The 26,537-nt window shown below is 38.7% G+C and overlaps 1 protein-coding gene across 1 annotated transcript in view; it reads left to right on the top strand.

Moving 5' to 3' along the window:
* Positions 1 to 7,062: 7,062 nt before the first annotated feature.
* Positions 7,063 to 26,537, top strand: part of LOC148847123 (phosphoadenosine phosphosulfate (PAPS) reductase family protein) — a 42,070-nt gene continuing 22,595 nt past the window's right edge. Inside the window, exons 1-8 of the mRNA XM_088950149.1 lie at positions 7,063 to 7,316; positions 7,459 to 7,572; positions 18,356 to 18,401; positions 18,489 to 18,658; positions 18,760 to 18,877; positions 19,050 to 19,132; positions 19,299 to 19,358; positions 19,551 to 19,808. Of these exons, the coding sequence (XP_088806275.1) occupies positions 7,472 to 7,572; positions 18,356 to 18,401; positions 18,489 to 18,658; positions 18,760 to 18,877; positions 19,050 to 19,132; positions 19,299 to 19,358; positions 19,551 to 19,808 (836 nt within the window). The 5' untranslated portion in view covers positions 7,063 to 7,316; positions 7,459 to 7,471. The remainder of the gene's footprint in view (positions 7,317 to 7,458; positions 7,573 to 18,355; positions 18,402 to 18,488; positions 18,659 to 18,759; positions 18,878 to 19,049; positions 19,133 to 19,298; positions 19,359 to 19,550; positions 19,809 to 26,537) is intronic.

The raw sequence follows: 26,537 nt of genomic DNA, 5'->3' as shown, positions 1-26,537 counted from the left end.
ATTTTAAAACCATGGAATTGAAATTATCCGGATTTATGGTTCTTGGTATTTGAATAACGAACAGAGAGGTGAATGAGGCTCTGAGCTACTTGGGTAAGTTGCAACAGGAGAATGTTAAACCAGATTCTTTCACTATGGAGAGGGTCTGCTAGATTGGCGTGGGGGAGTGGAATTGAGTTTTGTTTTCTCTTATGTGGTTCATAGACAATGCCTTGCCTTAGGTTGAGGTAAGTGAAGTATCAACTATCAATGAGTGGAATTGAGATTTATTTTAATCCTGAATTTAGTAAGCTACATAACCTTGCATTGGTTAAATTATTCCAACTTGAATGACCATTAAAAGCTAGGAATTCTAATAAAATGCGGTGATCAAATGATAAAGATCATCTGGTTCTACTTTTGGATGGCGATCAATAAGGAATGTTGAGATGGCTAAGTGAAAGGAGTAGAAGACATATAATTTATAATTGAGTCCACTAGAGGAGCTGACCTTGAGTCATTCCAATGTTTGATAGAAAAGGACGGTAAAATAGTTCATGGTGAAACAAGTAGAGAAAGAAAAGCAGAAATACTTCACCAAAAAGAAAGCTGGAAATAGTATCTAGTATCTATATCTATATCTATACTACTATAAAAAGTGAGAACAACTCCCATGGCTTCTGTACTTTTTCTTGACCAGAATTCCTCTCTTTTTGAAATTGATTCATTTCTATTGGGAGGGAAAAACTTGTAACTTGAATACTATTATTCAGTTCATTCTATTGCTTCTTTAAGTCTCATATTTAAGGCATTAATTCCCATTCTCTCTCTTTAAATCCCATATTTTAGGTACCTATGTTTCTCAATATTAAACTTCACTAATTAAATTCATGAACAATAATTCAAAAGTACAAAAAAAAAATCAATTAACCTAAAAACAAAACCAGTGTTTTCAGGTGGCGGGTAAGCAGTTCAGTCTTTTAGATCAAATAGGTGACCAAAAATTCCATCATTAAACACTAAAATTTTAAAGTAGATAAAACATAGGAAAAAAAAAGATAATTTATATAAAATTTTGGACACATCTCTAATACTATATATTCTTCATATTAAACAAAAATAAGTGTGAAAAATAAGTATATTTTTACTAATGATAGAAGTGGATTCAAAATTTGAAATTGACCCAAAAGCAAAATGATTTTCAATTCATGTGGTGGGTCAATAGTTCAACCATCTAAGTCAAATGGGTTAACCTATGATGTCATAATTAAATAATAAAAATTTTAAAATAGATAAAAATATTATAAGTTGTAAGAAATCATGGAAATTTTTTAGGAAAAATATGGCACATCTCTAATATTATATGTTCATCATGCTAAAAAATAAATATGATAAATAAAAATTATTTTTATTATTGATAGAATCAAAAGAAAAATATAAATAATGTATAATCCATGACCTCACTACTGGGTCAAGTAGTTCATTGGTTTAATTAGCTTGGTCATTAGGGTTGTTCACGAGTCGGGTTGGGTTGGTTTACTGAGGTTTTTCCAACCAACCCGACCCGGTCGGGTTACCTGAGATGGAAACCGAAATCGACCCAGTGTTAAGCAAAACCGACCTGATCGGTTTGAGTCAGGTTGGGTCGGTTTGGGTCAATTTCGGTTAAGGGGGGCGGACCAAGTTAGAATTATAATAGAAGACAGAAGTTATCAAGAAAATAGAAAGTCAAACTGTATTAGAGAAAGAATACTGAATTTTGTATATTTCAAGAAACTTTCTAAGTTCTAATGTAAGTAAAAAATGACACCTAATTCTAATTGTAATTACCTAATTGGTTGCCTATTTGGTGTAAAAGACTATAGAAACTAGAATCCTTTGATTCTTTTCTTTAAACTTTTCCAAAAAAAATCCTTGTTTAGTTGTCTTACAATACTTGCCATTAATGTTATTCCTAACTAGAAGACTAGGTTAGGTTGTAATTAGGAATTAGGATAGAGACAACTTAGTTAAGTAGGAACTAATTCGATTCGGGCCGGGTTGGGTCGGATTCGGTTTTCACACAAAGAAAACCGAAAAACTGACCCGAACCATCGGTTTATAAATTTGTACAACCCAAAACCGATCGGTGCTGATGAAAACCCGACCGACTCGGGTTGGGTCGGTCCGGGTTGATCGGTTTGGTCGGGTTGGGGCTTCTTATGAAAAGCCCTATTGGTCATAGTGTTATTGATCAAGTCAATGGATTTTTTTTACGCAAGCAACTTATAGTAAATGGACTTCAAATCCTAGTCGAGTGATAGGTCAACCAATCTGACCAATTGATTTGACTTTAGGATAAAAAGCATTGATAAAAACCAATATTTTAAAAAGTGATTGGGATCACATTTCCCTCTAGTTAGATAATTCAATTTATGATATCGTGGATTAAATAATAAAATAAAATATAGAAAATATTATAAAATTTAGCATGTCTTTAATATTATATTTTCATCATATTAAACAAAAAATGTGCACAAAATGAGAATTATTATTATTATTATTATTATTATTATTATTATTATTATTATTATTATTGTTTTGTTGTTGTTGTTGTTGTTGTTGTTGTTGTTGATGATGATGTAAATGGCTAAAATACCAAAAAAAAGGAAAAAAAAAACTAATGTCCTATACATAACATGTTAACCTCATCAAATAGGTCAGTGGTTTAACCAATAAGATCATTTGGTTGTTGACCAAGACAACGAAATTATTTTAGTTGAAACATTTTGTCTAGGTAACATGTCAGTACCAATTTGAGTGTCCAATTCAATTACAAGGTAAAAACATTGATATATTGATATAAACTACAAGTCATAAGATTTGAAACCAGGTCGTTAGGTTGAAAGAGAAATAAATGATTTAATTTAGCATCATTTACTAAAACATCCCCTATAGTTTTATAATTTTACTAAAACATCCCCTATAATTTGCAATCAATTTACTTGATCAACCTTTAAATGAAAGTGAAAAGTGATAGTTTTTGCATTAGCATTCATTCAAATAAATTTAATCAAAGAAACTAAAAACAAAAATGCCATTTTCATTCCTACTAAAACATAGATAACCACTCTATTTTTATCCATTTGGTCAATTTTATTTTCTACACACAAAAAAAAAAAGTGTTAGGGTACTTTTGGAGTAAACAACCATGGATCCATACCCTTAAACATTTTGCACTCAATTTAGGGGTACTTTTGGAATAAACAACTATAGGTTCATGCCTTTAAACATTTTCCACTTAGTTTAGGTGATCACCTTACTATTTTCATATGGCAAAACAAATAGTTCATGATGAAAGGTCGATTAAGTAACTAGGTTGCAAAATATAAGCGGTATTTTAGTAAAATGAAAACTATATGATGGGTTTAAGTAAATCTATGAAACTATAGAGGGTGTTTTAGTAAATGATGGATTTTTTAACAACACTTAAAAGGTGTTTTAATAAAATGAAAATTATAGGATATGTTTAAGTAAATTTGTAAAGCTGTAGGGGTGTTTTAATAAATGATGGAATTTTTAACAACACTTAAATTATTATCATAATCATTTGAAATTGACACATGCATACTTTTATCAGTATTTTCAAAATAAATCACATTAAATACCACGTCAACATAATTTTACCATTAGAACGTTACAGTACAATGAACACTTGTGATCAAGGTTTTTAAGTAAATCTCAGGTCGAATGGCCCATTCTAACAAAAAAAATAGTCAAAACCGTTAGACGTTTTGAACGCCCAAGTCAGCAGTTTATTGATCAAATCAATGATTTTTTGTGAAATAACAATTTCTAGGGTAAAACGGAATCAGTTATCATTTTCTGGTCCGGTTGGTTTTGAAAACCATGCTTGTGATTTTGTATCACTTATTAGTTAACATCCTAACCAAACACCACTTAAGTGACTAGAGAAAATGCATGGTGAAATAAGAGAATAATATAAAAATAATGTTAACATCCTAACCAAACACCACTTAAATGACCAGAGAAAATGTATGGTGAAATAGTAGAGAAAGGAAATCTGGGAATAGTATTGATTAAAAATGACAAGAAAACTCGTGATTGCTAATAAGAAAGGGGGATTGAGACTTTTGGAAATAGACTTTATGTGATCGGGATAAGACCGTGTCGAGGTGAAGTTTATTATTCTACCCCATCTAAAGGAGAAAAACTTTGGCTGGCGGGGGCAACAGCTTCTTTTTTTTTTCGTCATGGGGCTACACAACAGGGGTAGCCCATCCCTTTTCCCTTAACCACCCCAACCCCTGGTGACAGTGGGATTTTATCTCAAGTCTCTATTCTGACGAGTCAAAGAACCTACCAACTGAGCCACCAGGCCAATAACTTTTCTTGTTGAAATAGTTTTTGGGTTGGGCATATTACCATGAGAGTGGGCAAATTAGTAATTGCCTTCTGATTTATTTTGAGTAAAAACAAAAGTATGCCCGTGAATTGATGAACTGCTGTGAACATACCCAACCCAAAAACTCTCTCAACAGGAAAAACTATTGGCCCCCAACAGCCATAGTAAACCCTCTAAAAGCTCTCCTGCCACGAGGGATGTTAGTAATAATTACTAATTAGTAATTCTGCCTTGACCCCACCCAATCAGCTTGGGCTTTGATCCTAAAACAGATTTTGGTTAAAAATGATCCATGCAGAATCGTTAACATTAAGTCTGCATTTGGTTTCAGTGCAATTTTATTTGAATTAGTATAAATGCAAGGGAGTACAAATGAAAAGAATGCAAATTCTAATTTAATTTTGCATTGGGTTTTATTCTATTTTGCTTAAGGTCTTATTTTATTTTCTTTTTACTATAATCAAATAAAACAAGGTAAATTTTGAAATAAAAATAAATCAGAATTTGCACTACCATGGGTTTACATTAATGCAAATAAATTTGCATTTCAACCAAACACATCCTAAGGATTCGTTTGATTCATAGGAATAGGGGTTTAAAACTAGAATTGGAATGTTCCATGTGAATTCCAACTATTTGTTTGGGCAAAATCAGAATCAGAATCTTTTTTTTTTCTCTTGTGGAATGACCATTCCCTTTGCCTCCCTTGAGAATGATAATCTCATTCTAGTTAATTATGATTTCAATTCTAGTTCTCACCTGAACCAAACAGATGGGAATAAACCATTTCAATTCCAATTCCAAGGGATTTCAATTTCAATTTCAACTATGAACCAAACAAATAAAAATCATTCTAAATTTAATAACATAGATATTGTTAATGGTACGAGTTTAAGTCAGGTTCAATGATCCCATTTCACTTAGATTGAGTTGAGACAAACCACACCAAATATGATCCATTCTTACAAGCTGCTCATTCGTATGATTTAATTTAAATGTGTATGATTATACATAAATACATATATACATATATGTATCTATATAAATTTATATAAAATTGTTCTTAATGTTTTTTTTTCTAAAATATATAGGAAGGACATTGTGAGTTGTGAGCGCATCGCCAAAAAGAAAAAGAATCTCTGAGAATTGTATGTATGTATGCATGTATATCCATATAAATATATTAAGTTGAAATGTGTAAATAAGAAGGTCTAAGGATGAGGTAAATGGAATCTAACAGTATTTTTTACCATTTTTTCATTGAAATTACAAGAATGCCACTCTCTATCATCTCTCTCTTTTTTTCTTTTTCTTTTTTTTTTCAAAATACAAGAATGTCACTCTCTCTCTCTCCTTATAAATTATAAGAATGACACTCTCTCTCCAACTAAGGGAGACCTCTAGCTTGGCATCTTGGCTGCTAGGGGACCTATAATCAAGGTAGTCAAGTTCAAGCCGAACTGAGCTTGAACTTCTGAGTTGAATCTCAAGTCTAATTTGAATCAAGCTTGAGTTAGACGACACCTCGACCATTGAGTGAGACCTTGGCTTGACACCTTAGTCACTGAGGGAGATCTCGGCTCAACACCTCAACAACTAAGGGAAACCTCAACTCGACACCTTGTCAACTAAGGGAGACATTAGCTCGACACCTCGTCTACTAGAGAAACCTCAGCTCAATACTTCAACAACTGAGGAAGACCTTGATTTGGCACCTCAGCAATTGAGGGAGACCTCGGATCAGCACCTCGACTGCTTGAGAGACCTACAATTAAAGGTAACTGAGCTCAAATTTCCAAGCTTTTGACTCGAGCCGAGCTCGAACTCGAGCTCAAGTCTCTAATTCGAATCAAGCTCGAGCTTGATAGTTTATGAGTGAGCCCTTACAACACAGGGCCCCCTTCGCTAGTATATATTTAATTGAAAAATCAAAAGCAAGACTGTTTCAAGAATATCTAGATCAGCCCCTGAACCAAATGAGATGAAAGGCTGGTGGAGACAAAGACGGTCTTGGTTCATGGAAATCCTAACTCCTAATGCTCAGTTTGGAAGGAATACAATTAGAAATATGTACAATATAAATACATATAAAATAATATAAAAATACAAGGTTTTACACTCTACGTATGTGTATTTGTGCACCTTCTAAACTGAGCTTAGCGAATTTGTTTCTATTCATAATTTGCATTTTTTTTGTTAATGGTGTGATTTTATTATTGGTTAATGGTGTGGAGCCAAGTGTATGCCTTTGAAAGTTCAGGGTTATTGATTGTTGCACTTGACGGCCTCCAAAGTTATAGTTTTCCCAATTTTTATATTTGGAGAAGTATGGATTTGTACAATGCAAATTTCTAATTTACACTGCAGAGCTAAAATATTCAAAAGGACCCTGGGCTGATCGGTCATTCTCCCTTTCATATTCGCTTGCAATCTGGATTTCGAACCGAATACAAATCCGATAGGATCGAATTCGAATCCGAATATATAAACGAATCAAATTTGGATCCATCTTATATCCGATTCGATTCGACCCGTTAGAAATTTTAAGTAAAATTCTGTTTGAGGAAAGGGTTTTCTGGTAAATTTGTCAGTCGTTAATCAAATTTGGACCCATCTTATATCCAATTCGATTCGATCCGTTAGCAATTTAAGTAAATTCTGTTTGAGGAAAGGGTTTTCTGGTAAATTTGTCAGTCGTTTTGATTTGGAGTATTTGCTGGGAAAGCCTGTTCTAGTCGCACTCTCAGAGATAAACAATCTGTGGCGTCTAAAGAAAAATCTCTCTCACGTACAATAAGAATCTTGAATTCTTTTATTCTGACTTGAAAAGAAGCACGAAGAACGAAGGAAAAGACGGAGAAAGGAAAATTCCCACATTTCCAACCTTCGGAGGCTTCTGTTCGAAGCACAGAAAGAGCAGAGCCATCAAAAGGTGCAAAATTTCAAATGTTGAAAATTGAAACATCTAATGTTGAATCTCCTATAATTCTTCTTGTAACCCATATGATTTGATCCAATTTGATGTTCATTTTAATCTGTTTGGCGTTCTTTACTCATTCGATTTTCTTTTGCAGGGAGGAAATACATATGGAGATCGACAAGGCAATTGGAGAAAGTAACGATACAAGGTTGAAGACAAAGTACAACAACGCAGTCTACGTTATACAGAGAGCTTTCGCTTTATACTCGTAAGCTCTTATCCCCTCCTTCCAATGTTGTCACGTGTTTTCTGAGTTCGATTTTTTGAATTCAGATTTTTCAGCAAGACAACAACCTTTTTTTTTTAATTCAAGAATAGACTTGGTTATTCTTGTCCGTTTTCTTCTTTTTCGTTATAAAGTTGGGTGTGTTGATTGAATCTTACGAGTTTCTGTAACGGGTTTTCTTTTTTACTCTTCATTATGTCTGGTTTATGAGTTTATAACTAGATCAATGCGTAGATGAATGAAGAGATTTGTATGGTTAAATAGTTGGGATATGTCTTTTTTGATTATGATATTGATTGTTTGTGACAAGTATCATTTTACTTTAGTTGTTTTATTTATGGAAAAAGTGGTTGGCAACTATAAGGAAATTCTAAAAAGACATTTTACTCTGATGAACTAAGGCTGTTGTGAGAGAATATAGTGATTAAAATTCCAGAATGACTAACCCAGAGGAAACTTTGAAGAATTTGCTTTGATGATACAATTGAAAATTTGAAATTAACATTTTATCAAATTGTTCTAAGAACATGCTACACCCTAACAAGATGTACTGATAAGTGGGAAACACCAACCAAACAACAAGACATAAAAGGCTTCTGTTGCATGGAGAGAGTTAAAGGAAACTGTGGTTTTCCAGAAAATGTTGGACCAGTACCTCCTCATTTTGCTTTTGTCTCACCTGACACAATTGAGAATTTCTACCTTGGTATGGAGCTGCAATATGGTCTTTTTTCATATTCTTTAGAACTATGATAATTAGCATTGAGAGGAAAGAAGAGAAAAGTAGGGGTTTACATAGACAAAGTCAAGGGCAAGAAGTGTAACTGCATCCACAAAAGGGTAAAACATCCCAAACTTATACCAGAGAAATCTAAGTTGTCTTGAAGGGTTTGCTGGCAATATAACAACACAATTATGCATCCTCACATTTGGACCATGTAAAGAGCAGGGGTTTTTACATGGCTAATCAATGTTTTGTGTGTGGTTGTCAAGGAGAAAATGTGTTGCATCTCTTAAGTAGTTGCTTTGCTGCAAATTTTGTTCGGAGATTGTTTTCAGGCTTATTTGGAAGGTCTAAACATGAACCAGCAGCCCCAAGAGAGTTTTTTTTTTTTTTTTTTTTTTCTTTTCAAAGTGATCATCTTTCATGGTTGTTAATGTTCAGCTGAACTGAGAAGAGAGAGAAAGGAGAAAAGTGTCGAACTGAGAAGACAAAGAGTCTAACCCAGTTGACCATATATTTAGACTTGGTAAATAAGTGTACAAGGACAGAAATACCCCTATCTAGACAGAAGGCATATAACTCATACATTACTGATATGGAAAAGACTGAAACCCTATTTAGTCAACTCTAACACTCCCCCTCAAGCTGGAGAATATATATCATATAATCCTAGCTTGTTACATATGTAGCTCACTCTTCTTGAACTCAACCCTTTTGTGAACAGATTTGCCCATTGATCACTTGTTCTCACATGCTCTGTCCTTATCACACCATTGATGACCTTTTCCCTTACAAAGTGGCAATCTACCTCTTGAAAGCTGAAATGTTGCAGTCGAAGTAGTAGAAGAGAGAAGGAGACCAAGAGGTGCTGAGAATGTCGAACTGAATAACCTAGTCGATAGTACTATTATTTATATTAGATTATAGTACAATGTTACAGGAAATGTCTGGAATGCCCCCGATTAGTGATGGGACACCTAGACTACTTAAAACAACAAATAAACTTAGGCCCATTAACATAGGCCCAGTACATAACAACTTAAACACAAATACAGACTAATAAGAACACTTATCAGCCGAACCATCAATACATAAAACCCCTCAACCTAACACTCCCCCTCAAGCTAAGCATGGATGTCAATCATGTTTAGCTTGCCAAGAAGGTCCATGAATTTTGCTGCAGCCAACCCTTTAGTTAGTACATCTGCAATTTGCATCTCAGATGGAGTATAAGGAATGCAGAGTTCTCCCAAGACTATTCTCTCTCTAACAAAATGTCGATCAATCTCAATATGTTTTGTCTTGTCATGTTGCATAGGGTTATTTGCAATGTTGATGGCCGCCTTGTTGTCACAATACAGTCTGAGAGGACCCTCAACTTTAATGCCAAGCTCATTTAGAAGAGTCCTGAGCCATAGGAGTTTAGCAACCCCGTGAACCATAGCTCGATATTCAACTTCTGCACTTGATCTAGCAACAACATTGTGCTTCTTACTGCGCCATGTAACCAAGTTCCCTCCCACAAATGTACAATAACCTGAAGTTGATTTTCTGTCCCCAATAGAACGGCCCAATCTGCATCAGTATAAGCTTCAATTTCAATTTTATTGTTTTTTCTGAATAGAATTCCCTTTCCTGGGAAAGTCTTCAAGTACTTGAGAATCCTTTCAATTGCTTTCATATGAGGGATCTTTGGAGAGTGCATGAATTGACTGACAACATGCACCGCATAAGCAATATCTAGTCGAGTGAGAGATAAATATATCTTCCCTACCAATTTTTGGTATCTCTCTCTATCACAGTAGTCCTCCCCTACTGATTCCTGTAGGCCATGATTCTGTTCTATTGGAGTATCTGCTGGTTTACACCCTATCATGCCTGTCTCCTCTAGGAGGTCAAGAACATACTTCCGCCAACATATGTAGATCCCCTCTCTTGACCTAGCAACTTCAATCCCGAGAAAATATCTCAAATTGGCCCAAGTCTTTGATCTCAAATTCAGAGGCTAAAAACTCCTTCAGTCTTTTGATCTCTTCCAAGTCATTCCCAGTAATCACCATATCATCCACATAAACGATGAGTGCTGTAAGTTTGCTATCCTGTTTCCTTATGAATAAGGTATGGTCTGCACCACTCTGAGTGTACCCAACTTTCTTCATGGCCCCATAAAGCCTCTCAAACCATGCACGAGGAGACTGCTTTAAACCATATAATGCTTTCCTCAGTTTACACACCTTTCTATCAAAGTCATAGCCTGGTGGAGGTTCCATAAATACCTCTTCATGAAGGTCACCATTTAGGAAGGCATTCTTCACATCCAGCTGATGAAATTCCCATGAAAAATTTGTTGCTAATGACAATAGAACCCGAATTGTGTTGAGCTTTGCTACTGGGGCAAAGGTTTCTTTGTAGTCAATCCCTTCTTTCTGAGTAAACCCTTTGCCACAAACCTGGCCTTGTACCTTTCAATGGACCCGTCTTCCCTATGCTTTACAGTAAACACCCACTTGCACCCAACAGTGCTCTTCCCCTCTGACAGATCCACTAATTCCCAAGTTCTTTCTTTCATTAGGGCTTTCATTTCTTCATTCATAGCTTCTTTCCACCTTGGATTAGACATGACCTCTGAGTACCTAGAAGGAACATGAATAGAGGAAAGAGCAGATACAAAGGAGTGATGGGCTAGAGATAAATGTGAGTAAGAAACAAAATCAGCAATGGGATGCAGAGTGGTACAAGAACGGATAGGCTTACGGAGAGCAATAGGAAGATCCAAATCAGAAGTATGAGTGTTGGAATTACCTTGGATTGCAGAGACAGATTGATCCGAGTCCAACTGGTTGTTGTCATGAGTTTGAGGGCCCTTTTTCCTTCTGTTGTAGGTGATTTGTATCTCTTTTTGTTGCCTACTGGAGCCTTCAGGGATATCTGCAGTATTGGGAGAGGTAACCGGCACAGTGGGAGCCTCACTAGGTTGACCCAGGATGCCACAACTAGGAGTAGAAGAAGAGGATGGAAGGCCCGAGGCAGATAGGGGAACAAAAAAGAGGGAGAATGAGAATCCTCTTCTATCCCACTAGTCTCCCCCTAAAGAGGATTCTGAGAAGACTGAAAATAGGGTTGAGACTCAAAAAAGACCACATCTCTGGTGACATACTTTCTCTTGGAGACAAGATCATAACAGTTGTAACCCTTTTGCGTAGGAGAATACCCTAAAAATATTCCTTTCGTAGCCCGAGGATCCAACTTGGTCTTCTTTGGATCCTTCACATGTATGAAACATATACAACCAAAGACCCGTGGAGGAAGAAGAAAGTCTGGAAGAGTAGGACACATAACAGAGAAAGGGGTTTTCATACCCAACACCTTAGATGGCATCCGATTTATCAGATATGATGCAGTAAGTACAGTTTGAGACCAGTATTGCTTGGGAACCTTGTGCTGGAATAGTAAGGCTCGAGCTGTCTCCAATAGATGCTATTCTTGTGCTCAACAACCCCATTCTGCTGAGGGGTATAAGCACAGGATGATTGATGTAACATGCCAGCATCTTCCATGAGTAAGTTCAAGGATTTTTCAAAATATTCAACAACATTATCTGATCGGAATTGCTTAATCTTCTTATCAAATTGTGTTTCAATCATTTTGCAAAATGCCATAGCTATCCGTGGCACTTCATCTCGTCCTTTTAACAGGTAGATTCATGTGCATCGAGAGTAGTGGTCAATAAAACTGATCAAGTAACGAAAGCCATCAATAGAAACAATAGGTGAAGGGCCCCAAACATCAGAATGAACCAAATCAAAAGGAGCTCGAATTTCATTACTGGAAATTGGATAAATAGTTCTACATTGTTTTGACATTTGACATACTTCACAGACTAAAATCTGACTTGAAATGCCCTTAAACAATTCGGGAAACAACATTTCTAATGAAGAGAAAGGTAAATGACCTAGCCTAGCATGCCACAGATGCAACCTAGTTATTGACTCCACACTCTCCGGACTACTAGCGGCAAATGCTTGTAAGGCTGAACGGATGTCTGCATCAAAATAGTAGAGGCCTCCATACTCATGACCGCTCCCAATCGTTCTCCTTGTCAATCTGTCCTGAAAGACACAATGAGTAGGAAAAAACGGTTATACTACAGTTCAAATTTTTGGTAAGTTTTGAAATAGACAAAAGATTTGAGGTGAGACTGGGAGCATGTAGGACTGATTTAAGAGAAAGGTCCTTGCTTAGGTCAACCACCCCTTTTCCAGAGATGGTGGAGAAAGACCCGCCAACAACTCTCATCTTATCCTAACCAGACAACAATTGATATGAAGAGAATAAGGAGGACATATGTGCCATGTGGTCAGTTGCACTGGAATCAATAACCCAAGAAGTAGAGTCAATAGAACTAGTTGCACTAAAGGCAGAGACTATACCTGATCTGGCAAGAGAGGAGGAAGCAAAAGAATTACTCCTTAGATGGGCTAAAGCCTGGCTAAGGACCTCTACCTCACTAGCAGTGAAGCCCAAGGCACCGACTCCAGAGGAATTAGCAACCTGCCCCGTGGGAGAAGAAGTCACTGTTGGTAGACTCTGTGAGTTGCCACCATTGTTACTAGTGACAAGGTTCCCACTTGCCGCATGACCCTTCTGTTGCTTCTTGTCCTTTCTCAATGCAACTGGCTTCAGGTGTGGATACAGGACCCAACACTTTTCTTTCACATGTCTCTTACCCCCACAATGAGTGCACTTAAGATGCTTCTTTTCTGGATGCCTGTTTCCCTTAGTAGAAATCAGGACTGAATGATCTCCAAGTTGTTCAACTTGTTGAATCTGAGAGTCAACTTGCATCTCCTTTCTCCTCACTTCTTCATTCCTTACCAGATAATAAACATGGTGTAACTCAGGCAGTTCATCTCTTCCTAGAATTTGTGACCTTATGCCCTCATACACTGGGTCCAGGCCAGCCAAGAACTTAAAGGCTCAGCTCTTTTCAACCTGCTTATCATGTCTCTCCTTGTCCCTGGCATTTTCCCAGTCCAAAATCAAGTGATGGTCAAGTTCTTCCCAAAGTGCTTCCAGAGTTGCAAAGTATGTTGCAACTGTCATATCCCCTTGCCTTAAGGTAGCAATGTCTTGATTCGATCTATAGATTCTAGCATTATTTTTCCTCTGTCCATAGGTTTTAGACACTTTTTCCCAAATCTTGGTTGCTGTGGGAAAGTGTTGAACAGTCCTGGCAACTCGTGGAGTCATAGAGGCAAGCAACCAGGACATAACTGTGGCATTCTCCTTGCGCCACACTGCATACTCCGTACTGCCAACTTCAGGTTCCTTCTTATTCCCATCTAAGTAGCCCGTGAGATCACGGGAAGTAATAAACAACATTGCAGAAACTGACCACTCCCTGAAGTTGTATTCATCCAGCAACACACTTGTAATCTGCAAGCTGTGCAGATTCGGGTATTCCAGGTTTGAAGACCTCCCACCAGGTCTGTTATCTCTAGAAGAGACCTCTCTTGATACTGAAGACATCTTGGCTGTAGACACTGTGTAGACAACACTGTTGAGACTAGCCGAAGTGATAACAGTGCTGAAAAGAGACTAGTTGCAGTATTGAAGAAGGTTCTGATAGCCCAAGACACTGTTTCAGACTTGCCGAGACTGACACAGCTCTGAAGTAGTTCAGTAATAGCAGCAAATTGGGTGTACCGTGAGCTGGAAACCGACCTGAAACTGAGAGCTCACACCACTGCACTATGCAGACTTCTCTTGGGCTTCGATTACTGCAACTGTAGAGAGTGTTCCTCCCCCTACGGCCAATACTAGGACTGCAGAAATCAGTCCTCAAACTAGGTCTGTCCTATACAGACCTCTCTTAGCAGCCAAATAGCTACTAACTACTAGAAACAGTCTAGTAGGACATCAACTTCTAGGTCTTCTTCCCTTGCACCCTACAACCAAGGGAAACCCTAGGTTCGAACCTTGTAGTGTTCTCCTGCAACCCTAGGGTTTCATTGCAGCAACCAAGATAAAACAAAGAAAGAAAGGCAGCAAGAGAGAAGAGATAGTGTTGGCTGCAACCAGGAAAGTGCTCAATGCTCTGATACCATGAAAGCTGAAATGTTGCAGTTGAAGTAGTAGAAGAGAGAAGGAGACCAAGAGGTGCTGAGAATGTCGAACTGAATAACCCAGTCGACAGTACTATTATTTATATTAGATTATAGTACAATGTTACAGGAAATATCTGGAATGCCCCCGATTAGTGATGGGACACCCAAACTACTTAAAATAGCAAATAAACTTAGGCTCATTAACATAGGCCCAGTACATAACAGCTTAAACACAAATACTGACTAATAAGAACACTTATCAGTCGAACCATCAATACATAAAACCCCTCAACTTAACATCTATGTGTTTAGTTCTCTCATGGAAAACTGGGTTGGATGAGATGTGAATTGCAGCCTGATTGTCACAGTATAGCTTCATGGGTTTGCTTATTGAGAACCCGATTTCCTGCAATAGATTCTTCAACCACACTAATTCACATGCAGTGTGTGCCACGTCCCTGTATTCTGCTTCTACACTGCTCCTTGCTACTACAATCTGCTTGCTCTTCCAAGTCACAAGATTTCCTCCAAGAAAGGTGCAATAACCTGTAGTTGATCTTCTGTTTGATACAAATCCAGCTCAGTCTGTGTTGGTGTATCCAACTATTTCAAGATCACCTCCTGGCTTGTACAGTAACCCACGACCTGGAGCCCCCTTCAAATATCGCACAATCCTAAGAACTGCATCCCAGTGAGGTACCTGAGGACTCTGCATAAACTGGCTTACCACACTGATAGCAAATGAGATATTAGGCCTAGTGATAGTTGGATAATTCAGTTTTCCCACTAGCCTTCTATACCTTCCAGGGTTATCAAACAATTCGCTTGTGTCACTTCCCAACTTCACATTCAGTTCAATGGGAGTTTTTGCTGGTTTAGCACCTAGCAACCCTGTTTCTTCCAATAGGTTGAGTACATATTTCCGCTGACAGAGGTTTATGCCTTGCTTTGATATAGCAACTTCTATACCCAGGAAATACTTCAACTTCCCAAGATCTTTTGTCTGAAAGTGATCTTGTAGGAAAGTCTTCAATCTATCAATCCCAACTCTATCACTGCCAATTATTACTATGTCATCCATATAAACTACCAACAAGATCTTCCCGACCATAGAGTCATAGCTAAATACTGAATGATCAACTTGACATTGTCTCATTCCAAACTCCTCACCACCTCACTAAATTTGCCAAACCAAGCACGGGGAGACTGTTTGAGCCCATAAATCACCTTCTTGAGTTTACACACCTTACCATCCTCCCCCTGAGCAACAAACCCTGGTGGTTGCTCCATGTACACCTCCTCTAGAAGATCCCCATGGAGAAAGGCATTTTTAATATCAAGCTGAGATAGAGGCCAATCATGCATGACAGCTAAGGAAATCAACACACATATGGAGCCAATCTTTACAATTGGAGAAAAGGTTTCGACATAGACACGTATGGAGCCAATCTAGACATGAACCAGCAGCCCCAAGAGAGTTTTTTTTTTTTTTTTTTTTTTTTTTCTTTTTCAAAGTGATCTTCTTTGATGGTAATAGGGAATCAAAATTTTTCTGGAGCACAATTTCTTTTGTGATTTGTTGGGGAATCTGGAGAAAAAGAAATAGAAGATGTTTTGAATACAAAGGCAGAGATACACGAAGGCATGTTGCTGAAATTGTTTGTTGATTATGGAGTAGCTATTTGGTGAATCCTGAATTAAAGGGATGTTTGGGGCCTAATTTAGTTCAGACTTATGGTCATTACTTGAAGTAAATTTGACTAGTTCTATATAACATTGTGAGATAAGTTGTTATTTATGTAATGTAATGTAATGATATCATATATAATGGTGCTCAGATAGGTCTTAGCTGAAATTGATATAATTACTTTTTATATCAATAAAAATTTCCTTGTGTCTTTGTAATAAAAGACAACTATGTCAAAATGGGAAAACGTTTAGCAAATAAGCAGGTCTATCTTGCCAAGAAGGTTTGGTCTTACAGGTTATTTTGCTCAAAGAGCTTGGTTGGGATGCTGGTTTGCCAAGACTTTGGTATGCTTAGCGGTTTGCGGCTGATGGTTGGGATGCTGGTGTGCTGGATAGGGTTACAAGAGCTTCTCCTTGGAAGTCTATCCATGCTATCTTGCCTTTGTTCCTCAACCATATCGGGTATAACCCTTTCTCCAGTAATTCTATCAAATTCTGGGAGCATGTTTGGTTGGGTAACACCTCCCTTAAAAGGTTATTCCCTTCCGTTTATGCAATCTCTAATCGAAGGGATGAACCTGTTGCTTCCTTTATATTTCCTTCCAGTTCCACCTTCGGTTTTGTGTGGGACCTTGGCCTTGGAAGAGGTCTCTGTGATTGTGAGGTTGACAGGGCATTGGAGTTGATTCAAAACCTTGATGGTGTTTATTTAGATCCCTCTCACAATGATTGTTGAGTTGGACTCTTTTCCCATTGGGCACCTTCACTTGCTCTTCTTTCTTTCTATTGTTATTGAGTTCAATTGATAATGGGGACCAGCCTTTTTCAGTGAAAGAGGTCTGGGGTGAGCTTGCTCCACATAAGATTGGGGGTTTCTACTAGGAATTTTTTTGGGATAGAATTAGTACATGTGATCTTCTACAAGGAAAAGACCTAATCGCTGCTTGTCCCCTCACTGGTGTATCCTTTGTAAGGCTAATGGAGAGTCTAATCATTACTTATTAATATCCTGTTACCTTACACTTTCAATTTGGGAATGGTCTTCTTCCTGTTTGAGTGGAGGTGTGTCTCCCTACCAAATGTTCAAAGGCTGTTTGACCCTACCTTTGTTAGTTGGCAAAAGAAGAGGGGAAAAACTTTATGGAGATGTTTAAGGGCTGCAGTTTGGGAAGAGAGAAATCAAAGGCTATTTGAAGGCAAAGAAAGAAGTATGGATGTCCTAATTGAAGTCATTACAGTTAGGGTGATCCATTGGGTGAAAACTTTAAAACTTTTTGATGGAATTCCTGCAATAGATTTGAGGAGGAAGTGGCTGATTCTGAGCAATTGAAAGAGTTAGTTGTGCCTACTTGGTCTCCCCCTACTAATGGGTTCATCAAGCTGAATTTTGATGGTAGCAGTGAAGGAAATCCCAAACCTTCAGGTATTGGAGGTGTTTTTAGGGATGAGGATGGCAAAATTGTGGCTCTTTTCTTTTCTCCCGTTGGCATTGGGGATTCATTAAGAGAGGAAATCTTTGTTGTGGTGGAAGGAGCTAAGAGAGCCAGAGAGCTTAACCTTACTAAGGTGTTAATTGAAGGAGATTCTAAGATGGTTATTGGCTGGCTTCAAAAAGAAGAGAGGGGATGGTGGGCTTACATGAACGAAAAAAGGAAATTTAGACACTTGGCACAAGGAATGGATGTCAGATTCCTCTTCAACCTTGGCCCCAAAACCATTCCATCTGTTCAAAATAGTCTGTCTTTTATGGACAATTTCATATTAACAGTACGAAGTGTGGATTGCTATTATTAATTGGACAAAAATCCAAGACAAAGTTGGGTATGAGACTGGTATGAACTTCTGGAATGAATATGTGATTAATTCACAGGGTTATCTATATGATGGATGGTCCAGATCATCCACAGGATCCTTCTACGTGGTGGAAAACCTAATAAGGAAATCCTTTTCATGTGCATTTACATGTTCTTCATTAATGCATAAGAAGCTAATGATGAGCAACCTATTTGTTTTTGCTTTTGACTCGAGGCCCTTTTTTATACAAGTAGAATTGCATTGCTCAAAGGAGGGGGAGATTCCCCCAAAAGAGAGTTACAAGAAGGTATGGATAAGCTAAGGTGATAAAAGATGAAGTCGTGATGTTTTTATGGACATAAAAATGATAATAAATCAGTGTCATTTAGCCTCATGCATTAAAGACTATTTTGTCTTTTGCTTGCAAGAACTGAAATATTTTTATTGACAGGTTTGAGGAGGTTGCTTTCAGCTTCAATGGAGGGAAAGACTCAACTGTAATAATTTATACATGTTTTCTAACTTCACATTTTCAGTAGAAAGAAAGTCTGCTGCATAAATATTTGTGTACACTGCCTCTGCAGGTTTTGCTCCATCTGCTTAGGGCTGGCTATTTCTTGCACAGACAGAAGCTCAGTTCTTCTCATGGGAGCCCAACAGACTGTGAAATGAAGTGTCCTATACGAACTATCTATTTTGAGAGCCCTTCTGCTTTCCCTGAAATCAACTCTTTCACTTATGAAACAGCCACTATGCAAGTGCAGCTTTTAATTTGGTTTACAACATATTTCTTGAATCTGTAAACTGTTCCTTTGTCAATAGAGATTAATTTTTGTTTTTTTACCTTTGGAGCAGATATGAGTTGCAAATGGAAATTATTAGACTTGATTTCAAGTCTGGTTTGGAGGCTCTGCTGAGAGAAAAGCCAATCAGAGCAATTTTTCTTGGTACCAGAATTGGTGATCCTAATGCGGTATGCTAGTACATTTGTAATGCTTGTCACAGGGTACCACTTCCCTTGTGTCAGATAAAATGCTTTTTTTTGCTTCTCTATTATCCTGTGGAAGTCTTCTTAAATCATAACTACCATTAGAAGTGTAATGGTACAGATTGTCACAATTTATATTTGTTTACTTTCTATGCAGGTTGGCCAAGAACAATTCTCTCCTAGCTCTCCTGGATGGCCTCCTTTCATGAGAGTGAACCCTATACTGGATTGGTCATACAGGTCTATAACAAATTATAACTTATAAGTTGTATACACGCATACACATCAACAAACACTGATACACAGTAATATGCATGTACATTTATGGTAGTTGAGTATAGTAAGTGGATGTGTTTCTACTTTCTGTATGCAACTGAAAGTTCTGACTTAATTATGTCTGGCACAGGGATGTATGGGCCTTTCTTCTAACCTGCAAGGTCCAGTACTGCAGTCTGTATGATCAAGGGTAAAATTTCCCCTTTCTGATTGACTGAAGAGTATCTTAGGTTCTCTGAACTTTCAAGGGCAAGGAAGTGCAAAATACATCATATTAAGTTTCCTCTTTGATGCAGTTTAAAATTCCCTTCTTGAACCATTGGTTTGCTGATAACATTTTCAATATTTTCTCTTTTGAATCTAATGTTCTGGTTTTTTACAGTTATACTTCCATTGGGAGCATACATGACACACGTCCGAATGCATTGTTGTCAATTAGTGATTCCTCTGGTGGCAATGAGAACTTCAGACCGGCATACCTACTTTCAGATGGAAGATTAGAAAGAGCTGGTCGGGCAAAAAAAAGTACTCCTATGGTTTATGGAAATTTACCTGTCATAAGCAATGGTGTGAAGAGTGAAGACTCACACCTAAGCAGCACCCTCACAGCCTCGGTCATTGCTGTAGGTGATGAAATTTTGTAAGTACCTCATTTTTATTACATAGGTTTTGTTGGGATGGTTTAATGTTTATTGTTCTCTGTTTTTCTTGTAATTGCTTAATCTTTTTGTCTTCACTACTTTGCAGTATACCAATAACAAATGTATAACCAACCAGGACTTACATTTATGCTTATATATAGGAACTAGTGATGTATGTTTCTGTAGGTTTTGATTGGTGCTTGATGTATGTTTCTGTAGTTTTGTTTGGTTGTTTTCTTGAGGTTTCTTAGGGGGTTGGGGCTGATGTTGGTAATGAAGCTTCTGTCTTTTTCTCTCAGGTGATTTCTGGTCACCTTCCTTTATATTCTCTTTTTCTTTTATTATATAAAAAAGGCATTTGTGCGAGCTTAATTTAAGTTACCTACCAACTGAAAAGGATGCTTATTGTGGATTGGAAGAAGTCATTGACTATAGGGGAGAATGATGGAGAAAGGATTTGTGGAGAAAACAAAATGAAACACAGCTTAGCCTGAAGGTAAGGGAACAGAAGATGGCTACGGTGCTTGTGGAAGGAACTAAGATGATTGACTGGCTGAAAGAGTTCCTCTCTGATGCAGAAACTAAAGGGAAGCAGAGTAGATGGAAAGTCTCAGAGATGGGTAATAGGTATGTAATGGAAAGCAAGAGGAATGTAAAGGGATCCTTCATATCTCTTTCTGAATTTTTTGCTAAAGGAAGGAAGCAAATGGTCTGTTTTCCTGAAGGAAAAAACAGTCAAGGGTGGAAAGGAGTGGCTAATATTTTATCAAACTTCCTAGACAGAAAGATAATGGAAAAAACATAGATGATGGAAAAGGGGAGTGGCCAGAGTTTGTATACTAGAATTCGTAACCTGCCTGTGGAAGAGGAACCAAAAAAGGAGTTCCTTGCATTGGCACATATCAGTAGTAATCCCTCCCTGGTAGCAGATAGCACAGGGCATTGGGACAACATGCTAGTCTTAAAAGCTGAGAAGAGGGTACTAGACTGGAGGAAAGTTGCAGAACTCCTGAAGGTTAAGCTGTGCTTAGAGAAGACCTTTATTTTAACTCCGTTTGATCATGAGAAGGCAATGCTGGACCCTCTTGAAAATCAGGTAAATGTTGAAGCTTTATGTATTTAGGACATTCTGGGAACCTTTTCAATCTTTAAATGGTCTCCATTCTCCAACTCCAAGTTCTTTTCAATTGAAGATAATGTGATTTTTTGGTTAGTTGGGTTGCCATTCCATCTGTGGAATCAGGAGATTGCAAACTCAATTGCTCTGCTGTGTGGTGCTCGCCTAGATGGTGTTTCCTGGGGAGATCTACGTAGCACCGCTCTTCTTCTGAGCGGAGTAAAACCAAAAGAAATACTGAGGAAGGTGATCATTGGAGTGGGAGGATTATTACTACCGGTGTGGTTAGCAACCTCCATTGAAGTTGCCTTGTGGAGGGAGGAGACAGGAGGAAGACAGAAGGGTTGAAGGTATGGTGCTACGTGTCTGTCTGGGGATGGACAAACAAAAGCAGATGGAAACTTTCACCAAAATGGAAAGACAACTTTTAAGCAACCCGAAGGTTCTAGGTCAGGAGAGAGACCGGATCTGCTCCTCACACCTGGCACCTCACAGGCGCCTCACACGCACATCCTATCATGCATTGGGAACATCTCTTGTACTTATTAGTTATTGTTCACGGGAGATGTTCCCAATGCACGGTGGATGTGCCTGTGAGGAGAAGATCCTGTTTCGTTAGGAGAATGGTATAAGACATGAGCAACAAGGCAAGGGTGTGACATCCAATAGAACATTCATTCAGTCATTAGCTTCTGGCACCAAACTGAACAATTTGAACGGATTAAATAAGTCAAACATTGTAAGGAAAGGTCTGGTTTTAAATGCATTTGAACCACAAATAGGGGGAGGTAAACCATTGAGTTAGACCGGGGACTCTGTAGCTGCTGAAGATCACATGCAAGCTGTATCCAAGAATGATGGGCCTTTAAAGTTGAAGTTGGCCTTGGGGCTTGACAGGCCCAACACTGCTTTAAGTGGGCCAGAACCAATTGTTCCAAGTCTTAAGTTGGCACATGGTGACTTAAAAAGGCACGTGATTGAGGGAGCCTCTCAGGTAGACGGGAAACAAGGTTTACCATCTTCTACCTCGAGCTCCTCTAGTCGGTCGAATGACCCTGTTCAAGTGAACAGTTTGTTACAGTGGCTTCCTTCAAAGAAACTGGTTCGGCTATCACTGTTAGACAGTTTTTGTATGCCCTTAGCTTCAATCAGAATGATGTACATCATGAGTTTATTGTAAATGAATAAAAGTACATATTTGATTCATGTTCCTGTGGTATGTTTCTGTGTAATACCCTTAAACTGGACACTTAATGAGACTCATGTTAGTTTAGAATGTTCACAGCTAGTGGGTCGGTCTGGGGAGACCTATCCTGATAAGGCTGACACTGATGTGCCACCAAGTCGGTTGGGGTGGCCTGTCTTAGCTGCCAGGGTGAGACCCAAGGCACATGTAGTGTAGGATTAATTGAATCTTTGAATCGGACCAGATTTTCAGTATTGCCCTGGACCTTGGAGATTAATGGGCAAAACTGGAAAGTTACACCCGACCCCTAGACTCGATTTTGATACAGCACAAGGTGTCGGATTGGGCTGTCTTTGATGTACCAATCAGTGAGATCCTTAGCGGGGGTCAAAACCTGGGTATGTTGGGACAGTCTGATAATTCATCTGAGTGAGTGATCATAGTGACAGGATCAGCCCCTTTGTTGGACAAAAGTAATGATCGGGGATGCACTCTCTCTGATGGAAATCAAGACTGCTGGCAGCCGATTTCAATCGTTGAGATTTGTTTTGCAAAATATATTTTATATGAGATATAAAAGTATATATATATATATATATATTATGGTTTCCAAATTGTTTGCAAAAGGTTTTAATTCCCAGGATCCATATAAGCAGAGAGTGCCACACTGTTCCTTGCAGCCGAGGGAGAGGTCCTCTCTTGTTGGGCAGTGTTGGATCATTATGGGCTAAGAGGTTAAGTGTAAAACCATTGAGGGTAATACCTGATGGACTAATCTTGCATCTGCCCACAGTCCCTGGGTGTTACAAGGTGGTTTGGCCCAGGGACCACTTAGGGTAAGTGTTGGGCCCATAGAGCCCATGTGATGGGTTTCAGGGGGTGCACTGTCCATAACAGTGTATTCGGCCAGGCCTTGTAACAAAGGCTGGGCTGAACCCATGTGGCTGATGTGTAGATCAATGTTTGGGTCCCACGCCATACAAGGAAGCCCAACTGGGCAGCAGCTAGGAAGGCTAAGTGAGCACATAACCTTAATGGGCCTAAAGCCCATTTCGAACTGGGCTAATTTAAGCAATTAAATTAAAGGGGCAAATTCTGAGATTGGATTAGCAGATAGGATTGGGTCTTAACCCTATCCACTCAGAGAGTCTAGATCTGAGTGTGATTCAGATCTAGAAACTTCCTAATGAGATCAGGAGAAGGATGATCCAATCTGCAGATAAGATAAGGGTTTACTCTTATCACTTAAAGAGAAGTCTAATCCAAATATGATTTGGATCAGCATCTCCTAATGGGATTAGGAGATGATCCCTTTAAGATTATAAAAGGAGGAGGGGGCGGCAGCCTTTAGACACCACAGCAACATCACTGCAAGTCTTCAAAGTTGAAATCACAGAAGGGAGAATTCAGCATACCTGCGAAAATTCTCTCTTACCGCCTCCTTCCTGCCGCCGCCTCACCTGCCAGTTCGACCTCCATTTCAGTGGGAGAAATCAAGATTCGATCTTGATATCAGTTCCTTGTGAAGGGACTGATAGGAAGCTGTGCTCACGTGTCATCCTGCTATTTCTTGCGAAGGACTAGGTTCTTGGAGAGAACACTATTGATTATGCTCCATCCTACACTGCGCCATCTTCAGTGGGAGCAGTCTTTGGATCCTTCCTTGGGCGTGAACACCTTCGTTGGGAGATATTATTTCTCCGTATCAGGTGTAATCCTCTCCTACTGCTTTTGTTCAGATCTGGTTCAGTTTATGGTTCAAGATTGATCATTGAAAATATGATTTTCTAAATAGGGAATGCGATTCCCAGTTGAAGGAAGAGATTTTTTTTTTGAAATTCGCCCACCTTATTCCGCAATATTTGAGCGTCCATGCGATGGATCTCTCATCCCTTCAATCACTAGATCATTGTAATCCGAGATGTCTTAAGTGCAGCGAGATAGATAACCTGGAACTGGAAATACTAACTGATGATGAAGAGTGCTCTGATTCAGACGTTGAAGAAACTCTCAGTCTGGGAAGTATAGATCTACAAAACCTGAAAGATATCTTTGAGGAGGAAAGTTTGAACACTGAGTTGTTGTTTCCAGAAGAGGTGCTGGATCAATGCGGCCTCGGCATCAAGGAACAGGTGTTTAAGGTAAATCCCAACAGTGGTGAAGAAAATTTCTCCCCTTTAGAACTTGTGTTGCATAAAGTTAAGATGAATTTTGAAGCTCTTGCTAAGGTCCAAGTCATCTAATAAAAGAGCCCACTCCACTAAACCGACCTATGCAGGTTATCAGGCCAGAGGAATGTGAATAAACTTTGACACCTAACACAGGGATAACTTCTGCTGCAGGTGGTGAAAAAGTTTTGGTTGAAAATAGTCCACTTCCATAGTGGAATTAGGAACAAGGAAAGGTCTTAGACTCGACACTTGCAGATGGCATCCCACTTCGAACCCCACTTCACTCACTTTCATTAGGTTCAGGTAAGCCTGTCGGTCCTGTCCATTTGTTTTCAGTTACTAATCTGGGTTCTCTGCCTGTAACAGATGTCCCGACATCACAACCAGAACAAGCGGGTGGTAGAAGGAGAGTGTTGGGGTAGAAGTTGGGGAGGGGGTTTCTTTAGAAAAAAAGAGACAGGAGGAGGAATTGGAAAGGATTTGGGATCAGATTTGTACTTTGTTGGAGGAATACAAACAGAAAGAGGAACTGAAGGAGGTAACCTCAAAAAATTTCAAACCGGATGCAAGTATCAATAAAATGGAGCAGAAGACAGGAAATAAAGATCTTTCTAGGAAGTCTGTGGACAATAAGGGTAGGAAAAGAAGAAAAGATCTCAAGTAAAGAGACTAATTTTAGTCATCGAAGGGAATATTGAGTTCAGTGGTAGAGGGGAGAGGAAGAAAGCCCCTAATTGATGGGAATTTAGCGTCCTTAAGGGCTTAAAGGGTAGGAAAAAGAAGAAAAGATTTGAAGTAGAGAGACTAATTTCAGTCATCGAAGGGAATATTGAGTTCAGCATTAGAGGGGAGAGCACGAAAGCCCCTAATTGATGGGAAGTTAGTGTCCTTAAGGGCTTAAAGTGATATGGTTCTATGAAGCTCATCAGCTGGAATGTAAGAGGGTTTGTAAGTGCTAGAAAAAGGAGATTAATTAAGGAGTTGCTTAGAAGAGAAAGACCTGATATTGTGATGCTACAGGAGACCAAACTAGCAGAACTAGATAGAAGGTGGATTAGAGGGTTTTGGAGAGCAAGAGGAGTGAATTGGTGTTCATCTCCTTCATGGGGAGCATCAGGGGGAATATTAACTCTATGGAGGGAGGATGTTGTAGAGCCAATAGAGGAGCTGATAGGTAATTTTTCCATATCCCTAAAATTCAGGATGGTGGAAGATGGTTTCACATGGGTGCTAACAAATGTGTACAGACCAAATAATCATAGAGAGAGGAATGAGTTATGGGAGGAGCTTTATGGCATCCAAGGCTTATGGGAAGGCCCCTGATGTCTAGGGGGGACTTTAATGTAATAAGATTTACAATAGAATCAAATAATCCTAGACAGGCCATTACCAATGTTTTAAAACGCGGAGGCGTGATGCGAGGCGTTCCACTACCTAGAGGCGTGAGGCATAATTCAAAACGCAAGAGGCGTAAGCCTTCTTAAGAGGAGGGGGGTTAGGGGAAGGATGAAGAGGAAGGGGGGATCTCATTTTTTCTTTATTTTTAATAAAAATCTTTTATATTAAGAAGAATAAAGTTGCATAATAGTAGTTCAAAGGGGGGTCTTGTCGAAGCGAAGGCAAGCAAGCGAAGGGCAGGGGGCAAACCATTTTCTTTCCCCTTATCTTTTCTTCCCTTCCCTCTCCTTTTCTCTTTTTTTCTTCTCTTTCCTTTCCTCTTCTTTTCCTTTCTTTTCTTTTCCTTTCCTTTTCTTTTCCTTTCTTTCCTTTCCTTTCCTTTTCTTTCCCTTTCTTTTCCTTTCCTTTCCTTTCCTTTCCTTTGCTTTTTTTCTTTTTTCTTTTTTTTTTCAACTATTTTCATATTAGGTGTGCAAGAGGCGCAAGAGGCATACGCCTCTAGCACGCCTCATGAAAAAAGCGCAAGAGGCGTACGCCTCAGAGGTATCAGCGCCTCTGGCATACGCCTCAGGGCGTTTTGGGAGCGCCTCGCTTGGAGGTGCGTCCCACGCCTTTTAAAACACTGGCCATTACAACTAGTATGAGGAAGTTTAATGATTTCATCAATTTCTGTGCATTATCGGAACTTCCCTTACTACAAGCAATCTTCACTTGGTCAACTTTCAGGAAAACCCAACTTGTTCAAAGCTAGATAGATTTTTTTTCAATGAAGGTTGGGAGAATCATTGGAGAGGTTTGGTGGCCAGGGCTTTACCTAGGGTTACTTCCGACCATTGTCCTATAGAAGTAGGACAAG

The sequence above is a fragment of the Nelumbo lutea genome, chromosome 6, assembly GCF_056320005.1.
Source record: "Nelumbo lutea isolate HS-2025 chromosome 6, American lotus-T2T, whole genome shotgun sequence".
Classification (NCBI taxonomy): Eukaryota; Viridiplantae; Streptophyta; class Magnoliopsida; order Proteales; family Nelumbonaceae; genus Nelumbo; species Nelumbo lutea.
Note: the sequence above shows the minus strand (reverse complement) of the source record. Positions and strands in the feature narration are given on the sequence as shown.